Source organism: Taudactylus pleione, unplaced genomic scaffold, assembly GCF_031769625.1.
Source record: "Taudactylus pleione unplaced genomic scaffold, aTauple2 ptg001186l, whole genome shotgun sequence".
In the NCBI taxonomy this organism is placed as follows: domain Eukaryota; kingdom Metazoa; phylum Chordata; class Amphibia; order Anura; family Myobatrachidae; genus Taudactylus; species Taudactylus pleione.
The window spans coordinates 210,270-232,544 of NW_028285587.1; the positions used below are offsets into that span (position 1 = coordinate 210,270).

Sequence of the window (22,275 nt, forward strand, 5' to 3'; positions counted from 1 at the left end):
TAGTATACAGTATATTGAAAACCAGTCAGTCAATATTACTCAAGGAAGATAATGGGTATTATCACATGTACTAGTGCACGAGGAGGATCATGGGTAATGTCACATGGGGTATCATTACATTAACCAGTGATTTAATCATTATAGTTACGTCTCTTGTACTGATGTATGAGCTACACCAGAGAGTGTGGGGAGGAGACTGGTCAGATCTCTGGGCTGGTAACACACAGTGACATGATGTGAGGGGGAGAGCAGGAGTATAATAGGGGCTGATGGCTCCTGATGTATGAGATACACCAGAGAGTGTGGGGAGGTGACTGGTCAGATACATATCTCTCCTTGTTAGAAGTCAATTAACATATCAGTATATTTTTTGAATTGGGGAAGGAAATGCACACAAACTTGGTAGAACATACAATCTCCACACATATAATACACTGGTTAAAATCAAACCGAACATTATATCATGGTGCAGAGAGAGAATGTGACTCTTTTCTGTAGTAAGTGTTTCACCTGTGCTGATATCTGTAGGGATTTCCTCCTCCTTACACTGCTGATCACCCCTCACATACGTCTCTTCTCCATCTATATCTTCTGCCTTATTATCAGTCACATACGTCTCTTCTTCTCCCTCTGTATCTTCTGCCTTTATATCAGTCACATACGTCTCTTCTTCTCCCTTTATAGCTTCTGCCTTGTTATCAGTCACATACGTCTCTTCTTCTCCCTCTATATAACTTATCTTAATGTTAGTCAGATCTTCACCCTAATTAAATCAGAGAATAAAAAACTGCATAATGTATGATTTCATTACTTGAGATTACACAGTATAATATCAGTGTATAAGACACACACAGCTTCTGTAGTATATAGTGACAGTCACTTTGGTATATTGGTGAGACCATGAATCCCATTTACCTGATCCTCCACTGGGGTCCTGTGATTCTCCTCTATACAATCCTGTGAATAAAGAGGAGGGGGACATCTCTCTGGGGTATTTCTGTTACTGGGTCCATCTGTAGGAGACACACAGTGACTGAGTACATTGTATATATGTGATTATCAGATGATGTGTGTATATAGGGGACCCCCATACCTCTTCTCCCTTGTACAATAAAGGACAGTCTCCTCTTACCCAGTGATGTGAGGGGCCGGTGATTCTCCATCATCACATCCTTGTACAGACCCCTGTGTTCCTCTATATACTTCCCCTCCTGCATAGAAACATAAAAAATTACATCTTGACAACTTATAGGAACCTGACACACACAATGATACAGTTATCCAGACACATCCCCTGGTGTTACTGTATAATGTCCCATTCCCAGTAGTCACCTCTCCAGTCATCCCCCAGACACATCCCTTGGTGTTACTGTATAATGTCCCATTCCCAGTAGTCACCTCTCCAATCATCTCCCAGACACATCCCCTGGTGTTACTGTATAATGTCCCATTCCCAGCAGTCACCTCTCCAGTCATCACCCAGACACATCCCCTGGTGTTACTGTATAATGTCCCCTTCCCAGCAGTCACCTCTCCAGTCATCACCCAGTAACATCCCCTGGTGTTACTGTATAATGTCCCATTCCCAGCAGTCACCTCTCCAGTCATCACCCAGACACATCCCCTGGTGTTACTGTATAATGTCCCATTCCCAGCAGTCACCTCTCCAGTCATCACCCAGACACATCCCCTGGTGTTACTGTATAATGTCCCCTTCCCAGCAGTCACCTCTCCAGTCATCACCCAGACACATCCCTGGTGTTACTGTATAATGTCCCATTCCCAGCAGTCACTTTTCCAGTCATCCCCCAGACACATCCCCTGGTGTTACTGTATAATGTCCCATTCCTAGCAGTCACCTCTCCAGTCATCACTCAGACACATCCCCTGGTGTTACTGTATAATGTCCCATTCCCAACAGTCACCTTTCCAGTCATCCCCCGACACATCCCCTGGTGTTACTGTATAATGTCCCCTTCCCAGCAGTCACCTCTCCAATCATCTCCCAGACACATCCCCTGGTGTTACTGTATAATGTCCCATTCCCAGCAGTGACCTCTCCAGTCATCACCCAGACACATCCCCTGGTGTTACTGTATAATGTCCCCTTCCCAGCAGTCACCTCTCCAATCATCTCCCAGACACATCCCCTGGTGTTACTGTATAATGTCCCATTCCCAGCAGTGACCTCTCCAGTCATCACCCAGACACATCCCCTGGTGTTACTGTATAATGTCCCATTCCCAGCAGTCACCTCTCCAGTCATCACCCAGACACATCCCCTGGTGTTACTGTATAATGTCCCATTCCCAGCAGTCACCTCTCCAATCATCTCCCAGACACATCCCCTGGTGTTACTGTATAATGTCCCATTCCCAGCAGTGACCTCTCCAGTCATCACCCAGACACATCCCTGGTGTTACTGTATAATGTCCCATTCCCAGCAGTCACTTTTCCAGTCATCCCCCAGACACATCCCCTGGTGTTACTGTATAATGTCCCATTCCTAGCAGTCACCTCTCCAGTCATCACTCAGACACATCCCCTGGTGTTACTGTATAATGTCCCATTCCCAACAGTCACCTTTCCAGTCATCCCCCGACACATCCCCTGGTGTTACTGTATAATGTCCCCTTCCCAGCAGTCACCTCTCCAATCATCTCCCAGACACATCCCCTGGTGTTACTGTATAATGTCCCATTCCCAGCAGTGACCTCTCCAGTCATCACCCAGACACATCCCCTGGTGTTACTGTATAATGTCCCCTTCCCAGCAGTCACCTCTCCAATCATCTCCCAGACACATCCCCTGGTGTTACTGTATAATGTCCCATTCCCAGCAGTGACCTCTCCAGTCATCACCCAGACACATCCCCTGGTGTTACTGTATAATGTCCCATTCCCAGCAGTCACCTCTCCAGTCATCACCCAGACACATCCCCTGGTGTTACTGTATAATGTCCCATTCCCAGCAGTCACCTCTCCAGTCATCACCCAGACACATCCCCTGGTGTTACTGTATAATGTCCCATTCCCAGCAGTCACCTCTCCAGTCATCACCCAGACACATCCCTGGTGTTACTGTATAATGTCCCATTCCCAGCAGTCACTTTTCCAGTCATCCCCCAGACACATCCCCTGGTGTTACTGTATAATGTCCCATTCCTAGCAGTCACCTCTCCAGTCATCACTCAGACACATCCCCTGGTGTTACTGTATAATGTCCCATTCCCAACAGTCACCTTTCCAGTCATCCCCCGACACATCCCCTGGTGTTACTGTATAATGTCCCCTTCCCAGCAGTCACCTCTCCAATCATCTCCCAGACACATCCCCTGGTGTTACTGTATAATGTCCCATTCCCAGCAGTGACCTCTCCAGTCATCACCCAGACACATCCCCTGGTGTTACTGTATAATGTCCCCTTCCCAGCAGTCACCTCTCCAATCATCTCCCAGACACATCCCCTGGTGTTACTGTATAATGTCCCATTCCCAGCAGTGACCTCTCCAGTCATCACCCAGACACATCCCCTGGTGTTACTGTATAATGTCCCATTCCCAGCAGTCACCTCTCCAGTCATCACCCAGACACATCCCCTGGTGTTACTGTATAATGTCCCATTCCCAGCAGTCACCTCTCCAGTCATCACCCAGACACATCCCCTGGTGTTACTGTATAATGTCCCATTCCCAGCAGTCACCTCTCCAGTTAGCGGCTGAAAGATCTTGTTGGTGAGTTCCAGGATCTTCTGGTCATTGTGTCTCTCATGTATCAGTGAGTGAGGTCGAGGCACCATGATGGGGCTTTGGGCCCTGCTTACTCCTCCTGACACACAGGGACAGCTGCTGGGAGTCTCACACTCACCGGATGTCTTCTTCACTACTGTGTAATCCTGTGTATTGGGGAGACAAAAATGAAAACGTCAAGTAAACTCCACCTATATGGGGTTGTTTATTCAGGTGTTAACTTTGCATAATATATAAGAAGACTATTTCACAATATCAAGTCTTATATATAGGAAAATGTAGAGTATATCGTACGGAGATCTGACATATTTGTGTCAGTAATAAAAAGAAAAGTACATACTGCGAGCAATGTACTAAATCCCAACTCAAGTGAGGACTGTGGGACATATACAATATCTGAGACCGGCTACCTGCTGCTCGTTATTACTATAGATATAAGTGATGTCACTGTGACACTCCCAGATCCCCTCACCTCCCCAGTCATGTCCCTGTATTATTACTATAGATATAACTGATATCACTGTGACACTCCCAGATCCCCTCACCTCCCCAGTCACGTCCCTGTATTATTACTATAGATATAAGTGATGTCACTGTGACACTCCCAGATCCCCTCACCTCCCCAGTCATGTCCCTGTATTATTACTATAGATATAAGTGATGTCACTGTGACGCTCCCAGATCCCCTCACCTCCCCAGTCATGTCCCTGTATTATTACTATAGATATAACTGATATCACTGTGACACTCCCAGATCCCCTCACCTCCCCAGTCATGTCCCTGTATTATTACTATAGATATAAGTGATGTCACTGTGACACTCCCAGATCCCCTCACCTCCCCAGTCATGTCCCTGTATTATTACTATAGATATAAGTGATGTCACTGTGACACTCCCAGATCCTCTCACCTCCCCAGTCATGTCCCTGTATTATTACTATAGATATAAGTGATGTCACTGTGACACTCCCAGATCCCCTCACCTCCCCAGTCATGTCCCTGTATTATTACTATAGATATAAGTGATGTCACTGTGACACCCCCAGATCCCCTCACCTCCCCAGTCATGTCCCTGTATTATTACTATAGATATTAGTGATGTCACTGTGACACCCCCAGATCCCCTCACCTCCCAGTCATGTCCCTGTATTATTACTATAGATATAAGTGATGTCACTGTGACACCCCCAGATCCCCTCACCTCCCAGTCATGTCCCTGTATTATTACTATAGATATAAGTGATGTCACTGTGACACCCCCAGATCCTCTCACCTCCCAGTCATGTCCCTGTATTATTACTATAGATATAAGTGATGTCACTGTGACACCCCCAGATCCCCTCACCTCCCCAGTCATGTCCCTGTATTATTACTATAGATATAAGTGATGTCACTGTGACACTCCCAGATCCCCTCACCTCCCAGTCATGTCCCTGTATTATTACTATAGATATAAGTGATGTCACTGTGACGCTCCCAGATCCCCTCACCTCCCCAGTCATGTCCCTGTATTATTACTATAGATATAACTGATATCACTGTGACACTCCCAGATCCCCTCACCTCCCCAGTCATGTCCCTGTATTATTACTATAGATATAACTGATATCACTGTGACACTCCCAGATCCCCTCACCTCCCCAGTCATGTCCCTGTATTATTACTATAGATATAACTGATATCACTGTGACACTCCCAGATCCCCTCACCTCCCCAGTCATGTCCCTGTATTATTACTATAGATATAAGTGATGTCACTGTGACACTCCCAGATCCTCTCACCTCCCCAGTCATGTCCCTGTATTATTACTATAGATATAAGTGATGTCACTGTGACACTCCCAGATCCCCTCACCTCCCCAGTCATGTCCCTGTATTATTACTATAGATATAAGTGATGTCACTGTGACACTCCCAGATCCTCTCACCTCCCCAGTCATGTCCCTGTATTATTACTATAGATATAAGTGATGTCACTGTGACACCCCCAGATCCTCTCACCTCCCAGTCATGTCCCTGTATTATTACTATAGATATAAGTGATGTCACTGTGACACCCCCAGATCCCCTCACCTCCCCAGTCATGTCCCTGTATTATTACTATAGATATAAGTGATGTCACTGTGACACTCCCAGATCCCCTCACCTCCCAGTCATGTCCCTGTATTATTACTATAGATATAAGTGATGTCACTGTGACACCCCCAGGCCCTCTCACCTCCCCAGTCAGCTCGTAGATGATCTCCAGGGTGAGATGTAAGATCCTCTCAGTCCTGTTACTCTCGTTCTTGTCCATCCTCAGTGAATCGGAGAATACAAAACGTGTGATGTGTAATAAAGACTCCTCACAGCAGGACTGTCTAGGAGTAAATATAACAGACTTCACAGATAACACATGTAACACAGTCAGACATGTAACACTGAGTGACCAGTAAGTCTCCCCTTTCCCCCCAGCCATAGAGCCCTGGTCAGTTTCTATCAGATGTTCCTGTGTCCCAGTCCCATAAGGCTCCTCAGAGGCAGTCACACAACGCTGTACTGTATAAGTTTACAACAATGCTTCTGGCTGGGGTCTTATTTGTCTCAGACACATATCAGATGCTCTTTGCACCACTGGAAATTTTACATCGGTGTTAGGACACTGTCCTTTATTTTGTATCTGGCCTGCAGTACCTCTGTGCCACCAGAGCTGCTGCTGATGTATTCGGACATTGTCTCCTCACATGAAGGAGTTAATATAACTCCCCTTTTTATCACCTGTACCTGTCTCACAGACTATTTATTCCTGCCCCTCACCACGCCCCCTGCTGGTCATTGATTGTTATCCCTGGATTGTATACAATGGCCTGAACCTGATCTCCTGTCTACTGGACTTCTGCAAACTGCAGCTCTACTGCTGTCTGTGAGTCTGTCTCATCTACTCTGCAGCTTTCGCCTTTGCTTGTATCCAGTCTGTATATCCCCAGCCTATAGTATGTGCAGCTAAAGCCAGCTGGGCCTCTGCAAGCTGTCCCTCCTATTACTGTATGTGACTCTGACTCACCCACTCTGCAGTATATGGTTCTTGCTTGTATCCAGTTTTGCAGACCTTCAAGTTTCTGTTACCACCAGTTCCCGTCCGGTTCATGTATCACTCCTGGCTTCTCTGCATTGTCTGCACTGTTTTTGTTTCAATAAACATTTTATATGTCACTATGCTCCTGACTCCACAGCTGTCATTACAGGTATCCGGTTACATAACAATGGGACAGAAACGGGGGCTTTCCAGAGAATTTGTTTTCTGTTTTAATTTCACCCTAAAACGGACAATATCAGACCACATAATTACATATAATATAAATCACACAAATGACACAATTCACTTTATTTCCTAGACGCATACATATTACATACATACATGCATACATACATAGAAATGTTTGTTTTGGCAGCCAATGTGAGTCAGCACAGCCAGAATGCGATACAGGGCGCTGTCATCCGTACAATTTACTGATGTGTAATAGTGATCTGTATACACACATCATATGCAGATGGCAGTATAATAATATATGTATAGTCCCTATTATCCCCAGCCAGCAGATCTATTACCAGAGAGATACAGGGCGCTGTCATCTGTACAGTACACTGATGTGTAATAGTGATCTATATACACACATCATATGCAGATGGCAGTATAATAATATCTGTATAGTCCCTATTATCCCCAGCCAGCAGATCTATTACCAGAGCGATACAGGGCGCTGTCATCTGTACAGTACACCGATGTGTAATAGTGATCTATATACACACATCATATGCAGATGGCAGTATAATAATATCTGTATAGTCTCTTTTATCCCCAGCCAGCAGATCTATTACCAGAGCGATACAGGGCGCTGTCATCTGTACAGTACACCGATGTGTAATAGTGATCTATATACACATATCATATGCAGATGGCAGTATAATAATATCTGTATAGTCCCTATTATCCCCAGCCGGCAGATCTATTACCAGAGAGATACAGGGCGCTGTCATCTGTACAGTACACTGATGTGTAATAGTGATCTACATACATATCATATGCAGATGGCAGTATAATATCTGTATAGTCTCTATTATCCCCACCTAGCAGATCTATTACCAGAGCGATACAGGGCGCTGTCATCTGTACAGTACACTGATGTGTAATAGTGATCTATATACACATATCATATGCAGATGGCAGTATAATAATATCTGTATAGTCCCTATTATCCCCAGCCAGCAGATCTATTACCAGAGCGATACAGGGCGCTGTCATCTGTACAGTACACTGATGTGTAATAGTGATCTATATACACACATCATATGCAGACGGCAGTATAATAATATCTGTATAGTCCCTATTATCCCCAGCCAGCAGATCTATTACCAGAGAGATACAGGGCGCTGTCATCTGTACAGTACACTGATGTGTAATAGTGATCTATATACACACATCATATGCAGATGGCAGTATAATAATATCTGTATAGTCCTTATTATCCCCAGCCAGCAGATCTATTACCAGAGAGATACAGGGCGCTGTCATCTGTACAGTACACTGATGTGTAATAGTGATCTATATACACATATTATATGCAGATGGCAGTATAATAATATCTGTATAGTCCCTATTATCCCCAGCCAGCAGATCTATTACCAGAGAGATACAGGGCGCTGTCATCTGTACAGTACACTGATGTGTAATAGTGATCTATATACACATATCATATGCAGATGGCAGTATAATAATATCTGTATAGTCCCTATTATCCCCAGCCAGCAGATCTATTACCAGAGCGATACAGGGCGCTGTCATCTGTACAGTACAATGATGTGTAATAGTGATCTATATACACATATCATATGCAGATGGCAGTATAATAATATCTGTATAGTCTCTATTATCCCCACCTAGCAGATCTATTACCAGAGCGATACAGGGCGCTGTCATCTGTACAGTACACTGATGTGTAATAGTTATCTGTATACACAAATCATATGCAGAAGGCAGAATAAAAATATCTGTATAGTCTCTATTATCCCCAGCCAGCAGATCTATTACCAGAGAGATACAGGGCGCTGTCATCTGTACAGTACACTGATGTGTAATAGTGATGTATATACACATATCATATGCAGACGGCAGTATAATAATATCTGTATAGTCCCTATTATCCCCAGCCAGCAGATCTATTACCAGAGCGATACAGGGCACTGTCATATGTACAGTACACTGATGTGTAATAGTGATCTATATACACATATCATATGCAGATGGCAGAATAATAATATCTGTATAGTCCCTATTATCCCCAGTCAGCAGATCTATTACCAGAGCGATACAGGGCGCTGTCATCTGTACAGTACACTGATGTGTAATAGTGATCTATATACACACATCATATGCAGATGGCAGTATAATAATATCTGTATAGTCCCTATTATTCCCAGCCAGCAGATCTATTACCAGAGAGATACAGGGTTCTGTCATCTGTACAGTACACTGATGTGTAATAGTGATCTATATACACATATCATATGCAGATGGCAGAATAATAATATCTGTATAGTCCCTATTATCCCCAGTCAGCAGATCTATTACCAGAGCGATACAGGGCGCTGTCATCTGTACAGTACACTGATGTGTAATAGTGATCTATATACACATATAATATGCAGAAAGCAGTATAATAATATCTGTATAGTCCCTATTATCCCCAGCCAGCAGATCTATTACCAGAGAGATACAGGGCGCTGTCATCTGTACAGTACACTGATGTGTAATAGTGATCTATATACACATATCATATGCAGATGGCAGTATAATAATATCTGTATAGTCTCTATTATCCCCAGCCAGCAGATCTATTACCAGAGCGATACAGGGCGCTGTCATCTGTACAGTACACTGATGTGTAATAGTGATCTATATACACACATCATATGCAGATGGCAGAATAATAATATCTGTATAGTCCCTATTATCCCCAGCCAGCAGATCTATTACCAGAGCGATACAGGGCGCTGTCATCTGTACAGTACACTGATGTGTAATAGTGATCTATATACACACATCATATGCAGATGGCAGAATAATAATATCTGTATAGTCCCTATTATCCCCAGCCAGCAGATCTATTACCAGAGCGATACAGGGCGCTGTAATCTGTAAAATACACGGATGTGTAATAGTGAACTCTATACACAAATCATATGCAGATGGCAGAATAATATTATCGGTATAGTCCCTATTATCCACAGCCAGCAGATCTATTACCAGAGAGATACAGGACGCTGTCATCTGTACAGTACACTGATGTGTAATAGTGATCTATATATAGATATCATATGCAGATGGCAGTATAATAATATCTGTATAATCCCTATTATCCCCAGCCGGCAGATCTATTACCAGAGTGATACAGGGCGCTGTCATCTGTACAGTACACTGATGTGTAATAGTGATCTATATACACATATCATATGCAGATGGCAGTATAATAATATCTGTATAGTCCCTATTATCCCCAGCCAGCAGATCAATTACCAGAGAGATACAGGGCGCTGTCATCTGTACAGTACACTGATGTGTAATAGTGATCTATATATACACATCATATGCAGATGGCAGTATAATAATATCTGTATAGTCCCTATTATCCCCAGCCAGCAGATCTATTACCAGAGAGATACAGGGCGCTGTCATCTGTACAGTACACTGATGTGTAATAGTGATCTATATACACATATCATATGCAGATGGCAGTATAATAATATCTGTATAGTCCCTATTATCCCCAGCCAGCAGATCTATTACCAGAGCGATACAGGGCGCTGTCATCTGTACAGTACACCGATGTGTAATAGTGATCTATATACACAAATCATATGCAGATGGCAGTATAATAATATCTGTATAGTCTCTATTATCCCCAGCCAGCAGATCTATTACCAGAGAGATACAGGGCGCTGTCATCTGTACAGTACACTGATGTGTAATAGTGATCTATATACACAAATCATATGCAGATGGCAGTATAATAATATCTGTATAGTCTCTATTATCCCCAGCCAGCAGATCTATTACCAGAGAGATACAGGACTCTGTCATCTGTACAGTACACTGATGTGTAATAGTGATCTATATATACACATCATATGCAGATGGCAGAATAATAATATCTGTATAGTCCCTATTATCCCCAGCCAGCAGATCTATTACCAGAGCGATACAGGGCGCTGTCATCTGTACAGTACACTGATGTGTAATAGTGATCTATATACACATATTATATGCAGATGGCAGTATAATAATATCTGTATAGTCCCTATTATCCCCAGCCGGCAGATCTATTACCAGAGAGATACAGGGCGCTGTCATCTGTACAGTACACTGATGTGTAATAGTGATCTACATACATATCATATGCAGATGGCAGTATAATATCTGTATAGTCTCTATTATCCACAGCCAGCAGATCTATTACCAGAGCGATACAGGGCGCTGTCATCTGTACAGTACACTGATGTGTAATAGTTATCTGTATACACAAATCATATGCAGAAGGCAGAATAAAAATATCTGTATAGTCTCTATTATCCCCAGCCAGCAGATCTATTACCAGAGAGATACAGGGCGCTGTCATCCGTACAATACACTGATGTGTAATAGTGATCTATATACATATCATATGCAGATGGCACAATAATAATATCTGTATAGTCCCTATTATCCCCAGCCAGCAGATCTATTACCAGAGAGATACAGGGCGCTGTCATCTGTACAGTACACTGATGTGTAATAGTGATCTATATACACACATCATATGCAGACGGCAGTATAATAATATCTGTATAGTCCCTATTATCCCCAGCCAGCAGATCTATTACCAGAGCGATACAGGGCGCTGTCATCTGTACAGTACACTGATGTGTAATAGTGATCTATATACACACATTATATGCAGATGGCAGTATAATAATATCTGTATAGTCCCTATTATCCCCAGCCAGCAGATCTATTACCAGAGAGATACAGGGCGCTGTCATCTGTACAGTACACTGATGTGTAATAGTGATCTATATACACACATCATATGCAGATGGCAGTATAATAATATCTGTATAGTCCCTATTATCCCCAGCCAGCAGATCTATTACCAGAGAGATACAGGGCGCTGTCATCTGTACAGTACACTGATGTGTAATAGTGATCTATATACACACATAACATATGCAGATGGCAGTATAATAATATCTGTATAGTCCTTATTATCCCCAGCCAGCAGATCTATTACCAGAGAGATACAGGGCGCTGTCATCTGTACAGTACACTGATGTGTAATAGTGATCTATATACACATATCATATGCAGATGGCAGTATAATAATATCTGTATAGTCCCTATTATCCCCAGTCAGCAGATCTATTACCAGAGAGATACAGGGCGCTGTCATCTGTACAGTACACTGATGTGTAATAGTGATCTATATACACATATCATATGCAGATGGCAGAATAATATTATCGGTATAGTCCCTATTATCCCCAGCCAGCAGATCTATTACCAGAGAGATACAGGACGCTGTCATCTGTACAGTACACTGATGTGTAATAGTGATCTATATACACACATCATATGCAGATGGCAGTATAATAATATCTGTATAATCTCTATTATCCCCAGCCGGCAGATCTATTACCAGAGAGATACAGGGCGCTGTCATCTGTACAGTACACCGATGTGTAATAGTGATCTATATATAGATATCATATGCAGATGGCAGTATAATAATATCTGTATAATCCCTATTATCCCCAGCCGGCAGATCTATTACCAGAGAGATACAGGGCGCTGTCATCTGTACAGTACACTGATGTGTAATAGTGATCTATATACACAAATCATATGCAGATGGCAGTATAATAATATCTGTATAATCTCTATTATCCCCAGCCAGCAGGTCTATTACCAGAGAGATACAGGGCGCTGTCATCTGTACAGTACACTGATGTGTAATAGTGATCTATATACACATATCATATGCAGATGGCAGTATAATAATATCTGTATAGTCCCTATTATCCCCAGCCAGCAGATCAATTACCAGAGAGATACAGGGCGCTGTCATCTGTACAGTAAACCGATGTGTAATAGTGATCTATATACACACATCATATGCAGATGGCAGAATAATAATATCTGTATAGTCTCTATTATCCCCAGCCAGCAGATCTATTACCAGAGAGATACAGGGCGCTGTCATCTGTACAGTACACCGATGTGTAATAGTGATCTATAAACACAAATCATATGCACATGGCAATATAATAATATCTGTATAGTCTCTATTATCCCCAGCCAGCAGATCTATTACCAGAGCGATACAGGGCGCTGTCATCTGTACAGTACACTGATGTGTAATAGTGATCTATATACACATATTATATGCAGATGGCAGTATAATAATATCTGTATAGTCCCTATTATCCCCAGCCAGCAGATCTATTACCAGAGAGATACAGGGCGCTGTCATCTGTACAGTACACTGATGTGTAATAGTGATCTATATACACACAATATATGCGGATGGCAGAATAATAATATATGTATAGTCCCTATTATCCCCAGCCAGCAGATCTATTACCAGAGAGATACAGAGCGCTGTCATCTGTACAGTACACTGATGTGTAATAGTGATCTATATATAGATATCATATGCAGATGGCAGTATAATAATATCTGTATAATCCCTATTATCCCCAGCCGGCAGATCTATTACCAGAGAGATACAGGGCGCTGTCATCTGTACAGTACACTGATGTGTAATAGTGATCTATATACACAAATCATATGCAGATGGCAGTATAATAATATCTGTATAATCTCTATTATCCCCAGCCAGCAGGTCTATTACCAGAGAGATACAGGGCGCTGTCATCTGTACAGTACACTGATGTGTAATAGTGATCTATATACACATATCATATGCAGATGGCAGTATAATAATATCTGTATAGTCTCTATTATCCCCAGCCAGCAGATCTATTACCAGAGAGATACAGGACGCTGTCATCTGTACAGTACACCGATGTGTAATAGTGATCTATATACACATATCATATGCAGATGGCAGTATAATAATATCTGTATAGTCCCTATTATCCCCAGCCAGCAGATCAATTACCAGAGAGATACAGGGCGCTGTCATCTGTACAGTAAACCGATGTGTAATAGTGATCTATATACACAAATAATATGCAGATGGCAGTATAATAATATCTGTATAATCTCTATTATCCCCAGCCAGCAGATCTATTACCAGAGAGATACAGGGCGCTGTCATCTGTACAGTACACTGATGTGTAATAGTGATCTATAAACACAAATCATATGCACATGGCAATATAATAATATCTGTATAGTCTCTATTATCCCCAGCCAGCAGATCTATTACCAGAGCGATACAGGGCGCTGTCATCTGTACAGTACACTGATGTGTAATAGTGATCTATATACACACAATATATGCGGATGGCAGAATAATAATATATGTATAGTCCCTATTATCCCCAGCCAGCAGATCTATTACCAGAGAGATACAGAGCGCTGTCATCTGTACAGTACACTGATGTGTAATAGTGATCTATATACACATATCATATGCAGATGGCAGTATAATAATATCTGTATAGTCCCTATTATCCCCAGTCAGCAGATCTATTACCAGAGAGATACAGGGCGCTGTCATCTGTACAGTACACTGATGTGTAATAGTGATCTATATACACACATCATAAGCAGATGGCAGTATAATAATATCTGTATAGTCCCTATTATCCCCAGCCAGCAGATCTATTACCAGAGCGATACAGGGCGCTGTCATCTGTACAGTACACTGATGTGTAATAGTGATCTATATACACACATCATATGCAGATGGCAGTATAATATCTGTATAGTCCCTATTATCCCCAGTCAGCAGATCTATTACCAGAGCGATACAGGGCGCTGTCATCTGTACAGTACACTGATGTGTAATAGTGATCTATATACACACATCATATGCAGATGGCAGTATAATAATATCTGTATAGTCCCTATTATCCCCAGCCAGCAGATCTATTACCAGAGAGATACAGGGCGCTGTCATCTGTACAGTACACTGATGTGTAATAGTGATCTATATACACATATCATATGCAGATGGCAGAATAATAATATCTGTATAGTCCCTATTATCCCCAGTCAGCAGATCTATTACCAGAGCGATACAGGGCGCTGTCATCTGTACAGTACACTGATGTGTAATAGTGATCTATATACACACATCATATGCAGATGGCAGTATAATAATATCTGTATAGTCCCTATTATCCCCAGCCAGCAGATCTATTACCAGAGAGATACAGGGCGCTGTCATCTGTACAGTACACTGATGTGTAATAGTGATCTATATACACATATCATATGCAGATGGCAGTATAATAATATCTGTATAGTCCCTATTATCCCCAGTCAGCAGATCTATTACCAGAGCGATACAGGGCGCTGTAATCTGTAAAATACACGGATGTGTAATAGTGAACTCTATACACAAATCATATGCAGATGGCAGAATAATAATATCGGTATAGTCCCTATTATCCCCAGCCAGCAGATCTATTACCAGAGAGATACAGGACGCTGTCATCTGTACAGTACACTGATGTGTAATAGTGATCTATATATAGATATCATATGCAGATGGCAGTATAATAATATCTGTATAATCCCTATTATCCCCAGCCGGCAGATCTATTACCAGAGTGATACAGGGCGCTGTCATCTGTACAGTACACTGATGTGTAATAGTGATCTATATACACATATCATATGCAGATGGCAGTATAATAATATCTGTATAGTCCCTATTATCCCCAGCCAGCAGATCAATTACCAGAGAGATACAGGGCGCTGTCATCTGTACAGTACACTGATGTGTAATAGTGATCTATATATACACATCATATGCAGATGGCAGTATAATAATATCTGTATAGTCCCTATTATCCCCAGCCAGCAGATCTATTACCAGAGAGATACAGGGCACTGTCATCTGTACAGTACACTGATGTGTAATAGTGATCTATATACACATATTATATGCAGATGGCAGTATAATAATATCTGTATAGTCCCTATTATCCCCAGCCAGCAGATCTATTACCAGAGAGATACAGGGCGCTGTCATCTGTACAGTACACTGATGTGTAATAGTGATCTATATACACATATCATATGCAGATGGCAGTATAATAATATCTGTATAGTCCCTATTATCCCCAGCCAGCAGATCTATTACCAGAGCGATACAGGGCGCTGTCATCTGTACAGTACAATGATGTGTAATAGTGATCTATATACACATATCATATGCAGATGGCAGTATAATAATATCTGTATAGTCTCTATTATCCCCACCTAGCAGATCTATTACCAGAGCGATACAGGGCGCTGTCATCTGTACAGTACACTGATGTGTAATAGTTATCTGTATACACAAATCATATGCAGAAGGCAGAATAAAAATATCTGTATAGTCTCTATTATCCCCAGCCAGCAGATCTATTACCAGAGAGATACAGGGCGCTGTCATCTGTACAGTACACTGATGTGTAATAGTGATGTATATACACATATCATATGCAGACGGCAGTATAATAATATCTGTATAGTCCCTATTATCCCCAGCCAGCAGATCTATTACCAGAGCGATACAGGGCACTGTCATATGTACAGTACACTGATGTGTAATAGTGATCTATATACACATATCATATGCAGATGGCAGAATAATAATATCTGTATAGTCCCTATTATCCCCAGTCAGCAGATCTATTACCAGAGCGATACAGGGCGCTGTCATCTGTACAGTACACTGATGTGTAATAGTGATCTATATACACACATCATATGCAGATGGCAGTATAATAATATCTGTATAGTCCCTATTATTCCCAGCCAGCAGATCTATTACCAGAGAGATACAGGGTTCTGTCATCTGTACAGTACACTGATGTGTAATAGTGATCTATATACACATATCATATGCAGATGGCAGAATAATAATATCTGTATAGTCCCTATTATCCCCAGTCAGCAGATCTATTACCAGAGCGATACAGGGCGCTGTCATCTGTACAGTACACTGATGTGTAATAGTGATCTATATACACATATAATATGCAGAAAGCAGTATAATAATATCTGTATAGTCCCTATTATCCCCAGCCAGCAGATCTATTACCAGAGCGATACAGGGCGCTGTCATCTGTACAGTACACTGATGTGTAATAGTGATCTATATACACACATCATATGCAGATGGCAGTAGAATAATATCTGTATAGTCCCTATTATCCCCAGCCAGCAGATCTATTACCAGAGAGATACAGGGCGCTGTCATCTGTACAGTACACTGATGTGTAATAGTGATCTATATACACATATCATATGCAGATGGCAGTATAATAATATCTGTATAGTCTCTATTATCCCCAGCCAGCAGATCTATTACCAGAGCGATACAGGGCGCTGTCATCTGTACAGTACACTGATGTGTAATAGTGATCTATATACACACATCATATGCAGATGGCAGAATAATAATATCTGTATAGTCCCTATTATCCCCAGCCAGCAGATCTATTACCAGAGCGATACAGGGCGCTGTCATCTGTACAGTACACTGATGTGTAATAGTGATCTATATACACACATCATATGCAGATGGCAGAATAATAATATCTGTATAGTCCCTATTATCCCCAGCCAGCAGATCTATTACCAGAGCGATACAGGGCGCTGTAATCTGTAAAATACACGGATGTGTAATAGTGAACTCTATACACAAATCATATGCAGATGGCAGAATAATATTATCGGTATAGTCCCTATTATCCACAGCCAGCAGATCTATTACCAGAGAGATACAGGACGCTGTCATCTGTACAGTACACTGATGTGTAATAGTGATCTATATATAGATATCATATGCAGATGGCAGTATAATAATATCTGTATAATCCCTATTATCCCCAGCCGGCAGATCTATTACCAGAGTGATACAGGGCGCTGTCATCTGTACAGTACACTGATGTGTAATAGTGATCTATATACACATATCATATGCAGATGGCAGTATAATAATATCTGTATAGTCCCTATTATCCCCAGCCAGTAGATCAATTACCAGAGAGATACAGGGCGCTGTCATCTGTACAGTACACTGATGTGTAATAGTGATCTATATATACACATCATATGCAGATGGCAGTATAATAATATCTGTATAGTCCCTATTATCCCCAGCCAGCAGATCTATTACCAGAGAGATACAGGGCACTGTCATCTGTACAGTACACTGATGTGTAATAGTGATCTATATACACATATCATATGCAGATGGCAGTATAATAATATCTGTATAGTCCCTATTATCCCCAGCCAGCAGATCTATTACCAGAGCGATACAGGGCGCTGTCATCTGTACAGTACACCGATGTGTAATAGTGATCTATATACACAAATCATATGCAGATGGCAGTATAATAATATCTGTATAGTCTCTATTATCCCCAGCCAGCAGATCTATTACCAGAGAGATACAGGGCGCTGTCATCTGTACAGTACACTGATGTGTAATAGTGATCTATATATACACATCATATGCAGATGGCAGAATAATAATATCTGTATAGTCCCTATTATCCCCAGCCAGCAGATCTATTACCAGAGCGATACAGGGCGCTGTCATCTGTACAGTACACTGATGTGTAATAGTGATCTATATACACATATTATATGCAGATGGCAGTATAATAATATCTGTATAGTCCCTATTATCCCCAGCCGGCAGATCTATTACCAGAGAGATACAGGGCGCTGTCATCTGTACAGTACACTGATGTGTAATAGTGATCTACATACATATCATATGCAGATGGCAGTATAATATCTGTATAGTCTCTATTATCCACAGCCAGCAGATCTATTACCAGAGCGATACAGGGCGCTGTCATCTGTACAGTACACTGATGTGTAATAGTTATCTGTATACACATATCATATGCAGAAGGCAGAATAAAAATATCTGTATAGTCTCTATTATCCCCAGCCAGCAGATCTATTACCAGAGAGATACAGGGCGCTGTCATCTGTACAGTACACTGATGTGTAATAGTGATCTATATACACACATTATATGCAGATGGCAGTATAATAATATCTGTATAGTCCCTATTATCCCCAGCCAGCAGATCTATTACCAGAGAGATACAGGGCGCTGTCATCTGTACAGTACACTGATGTGTAATAGTGATCTATATACACACATCATATGCAGATGGCAGTATAATAATATCTGTATAGTCCCTATTATCCCCAGCCAGCAGATCTATTACCAGAGAGATACAGGGCGCTGTCATCTGTACAGTACACTGATGTGTAATAGTGATCTATATACACACATAACATATGCAGATGGCAGTATAATAATATCTGTATAGTCCTTATTATCCCCAGCCAGCAGATCTATTACCAGAGAGATACAGGGCGCTGTCATCTGTACAGTACACTGATGTGTAATAGTGATCTATATACACATATCATATGCACATGGCAATATAATAATATCTGTATAGTCTCTATTATCCCCAGCCAGCAGATCTATTACCAGAGAGATACAGGACGCTGTCATCTGTACAGTACACTGATGTGTAATAGTGATCTATAGACACATATCATATGCAGATGGCAGTATAATAATATCTGTATAGTCCCTATTATCCCCAGTCAGCAGATCTATTACCAGAGAGATACAGGGCGCTGTCATCTGTACAGTACACTGATGTGTAATAGTGATCTATATACACATATCATATGCAGATGGCAGAATAATATTATCGGTATAGTCCCTATTATCCCCAGCCAGCAGATCTATTACCAGAGAGATACAGGACGCTGTCATCTGTACAGTACACTGATGTGTAATAGTGATCTATATACACACATCATATGCAGATGGCAGTATAATAATATCTGTATAATCTCTATTATCCCCAGCCGGCAGATCTATTACCAGAGAGATACAGGGCGCTGTCATCTGTACAGTACACCGATGTGTAATAGTGATCTATATATAGATATCATATGCAGATGGCAGTATAATAATATCTGTATAATCCCTATTATCCCCAGCCGGCAGATCTATTACCAGAGAGATACAGGGCGCTGTCATCTGTACAGTACACTGATGTGTAATAGTGATCTATATACACAAATCATATGCAGATGGCAGTATAATAATATCTGTATAATCTCTATTATCCCCAGCCAGCAGGTCTATTACCAGAGAGATACAGGGCGCTGTCATCTGTACAGTACACTGATGTGTAATAGTGATCTATATACACATATCATATGCAGATGGCAGTATAATAATATCTGTATAGTCCCTATTATCCCCAGCCAGCAGATCAATTACCAGAGAGATACAGGGCGCTGTCATCTGTACAGTAAACCGATGTGTAATAGTGATCTATATACACACATCATATGCAGATGGCAGAATAATAATATCTGTATAGTCTCTATTATCCCCAGCCAGCAGATCTATTACCAGAGAGATACAGGGCGCTGTCATCTGTACAGTACACCGATGTGTAATAGTGATCTATAAACACAAATCATATGCACATGGCAATATAATAATATCTGTATAGTCTCTATTATCCCCAGCCAGCAGATCTATTACCAGAGCGATACAGGGCGCTGTCATCTGTACAGTACACTGATGTGTAATAGTGATCTATATACACATATTATATGCAGATGGCAGTATAATAATATCTGTATAGTCCCTATTATCCCCAGCCAGCAGATCTATTACCAGAGAGATACAGGGCGCTGTCATCTGTACAGTACACTGATGTGTAATAGTGATCTATATACACACAATATATGCGGATGGCAGAATAATAATATATGTATAGTCCCTATTATCCCCAGCCAGCAGATCTATTACCAGAGAGATACAGAGCGCTGTCATCTGTACAGTACACTGATGTGTAATAGTGATCTATATATAGATATCATATGCAGATGGCAGTATAATAATATCTGTATAATCCCTATTATCCCCAGCCGGCAGATCTATTACCAGAGAGATACAGGGCGCTGTCATCTGTACAGTACACTGATGTGTAATAGTGATCTATATACACAAATCATATGCAGATGGCAGTATAATAATATCTGTATAATCTCTATTATCCCCAGCCAGCAGGTCTATTACCAGAGAGATACAGGGCGCTGTCATCTGTACAGTACACTGATGTGTAATAGTGATCTATATACACATATCATATGCAGATGGCAGTATAATAATATCTGTATAGTCTCTATTATCCCCAGCCAGCAGATCTATTACCAGAGAGATACAGGACGCTGTCATCTGTACAGTACACCGATGTGTAATAGTGATCTATATACACATATCATATGCAGATGGCAGTATAATAATATCTGTATAGTCCCTATTATCCCCAGCCAGCAGATCAATTACCAGAGAGATACAGGGCGCTGTCATCTGTACAGTAAACCGATGTGTAATAGTGATCTATATACACAAATAATATGCAGATGGCAGTATAATAATATCTGTATAATCTCTATTATCCCCAGCCAGCAGATCTATTACCAGAGAGATACAGGGCGCTGTCATCTGTACAGTACACTGATGTGTAATAGTGATCTATAAACACAAATCATATGCACATGGCAATATAATAATATCTGTATAGTCTCTATTATCCCCAGCCAGCAGATCTATTACCAGAGCGATACAGGGCGCTGTCATCTGTACAGTACACTGATGTGTAATAGTGATCTATATACACACAATATATGCGGATGGCAGAATAATAATATATGTATAGTCCCTATTATCCCCAGCCAGCAGATCTATTACCAGAGAGATACAGAGCGCTGTCATCTGTACAGTACACTGATGTGTAATAGTGATCTATATACACATATCATATGCAGATGGCAGTATAATAATATCTGTATAGTCCCTATTATCCCCAGTCAGCAGATCTATTACCAGAGAGATACAGGGCGCTGTCATCTGTACAGTACACTGATGTGTAATAGTGATCTATATACACACATCATAAGCAGATGGCAGTATAATAATATCTGTATAGTCCCTATTATCCCCAGCCAGCAGATCTATTACCAGAGCGATACAGGGCGCTGTCATCTGTACAGTACACTGATGTGTAATAGTGATCTATATACACACATCATATGCAGATGGCAGTATAATATCTGTATAGTCCCTATTATCCCCAGTCAGCAGATCTATTACCAGAGCGATACAGGGCGCTGTCATCTGTACAGTACACTGATGTGTAATAGTGATCTATATACACACATCATATGCAGATGGCAGTATAATAATATCTGTATAGTCCCT

The 22,275-nt window shown here is 41.3% G+C and overlaps 2 protein-coding genes across 6 annotated transcripts in view; one reads left to right on the forward strand and one right to left on the reverse strand.

The window, feature by feature from the left end:
• LOC148451061 (uncharacterized) overlaps positions 1 to 22,275 on the forward strand; it is a 220,026-nt gene that overhangs the window by 132,249 nt on the left and 65,502 nt on the right. The gene's annotated exons all lie outside the window — the stretch shown is intronic.
• The window catches only part of LOC148451063 (uncharacterized), a 32,111-nt gene that overhangs the window by 5,094 nt on the left and 4,742 nt on the right, over positions 1 to 22,275 (reverse strand). For 3 of the 5 annotated variants that reach the window (XM_088462319.1, XM_088462320.1, XM_088462318.1), the window contains exons 2-7: positions 6,792 to 7,044; positions 5,967 to 6,104; positions 3,703 to 3,894; positions 1,133 to 1,211; positions 916 to 1,013; positions 511 to 763 (exon numbers count right to left, since the gene is read on the reverse strand). In XM_088462319.1, the coding sequence (XP_088318445.1) occupies positions 511 to 763; positions 916 to 1,013; positions 1,133 to 1,211; positions 3,703 to 3,894; positions 5,967 to 6,104; positions 6,792 to 6,875 (844 nt within the window). In that variant the 5' untranslated portion in view covers positions 6,876 to 7,044. Of the gene's footprint in view, positions 1 to 510; positions 764 to 915; positions 1,014 to 1,132; positions 1,212 to 3,702; positions 3,895 to 5,966; positions 6,109 to 6,791; positions 7,045 to 22,275 lie in introns of those variants that run through there. The other 2 variants (XM_088462321.1, XM_088462322.1) reach the window with 2 other exon arrangements.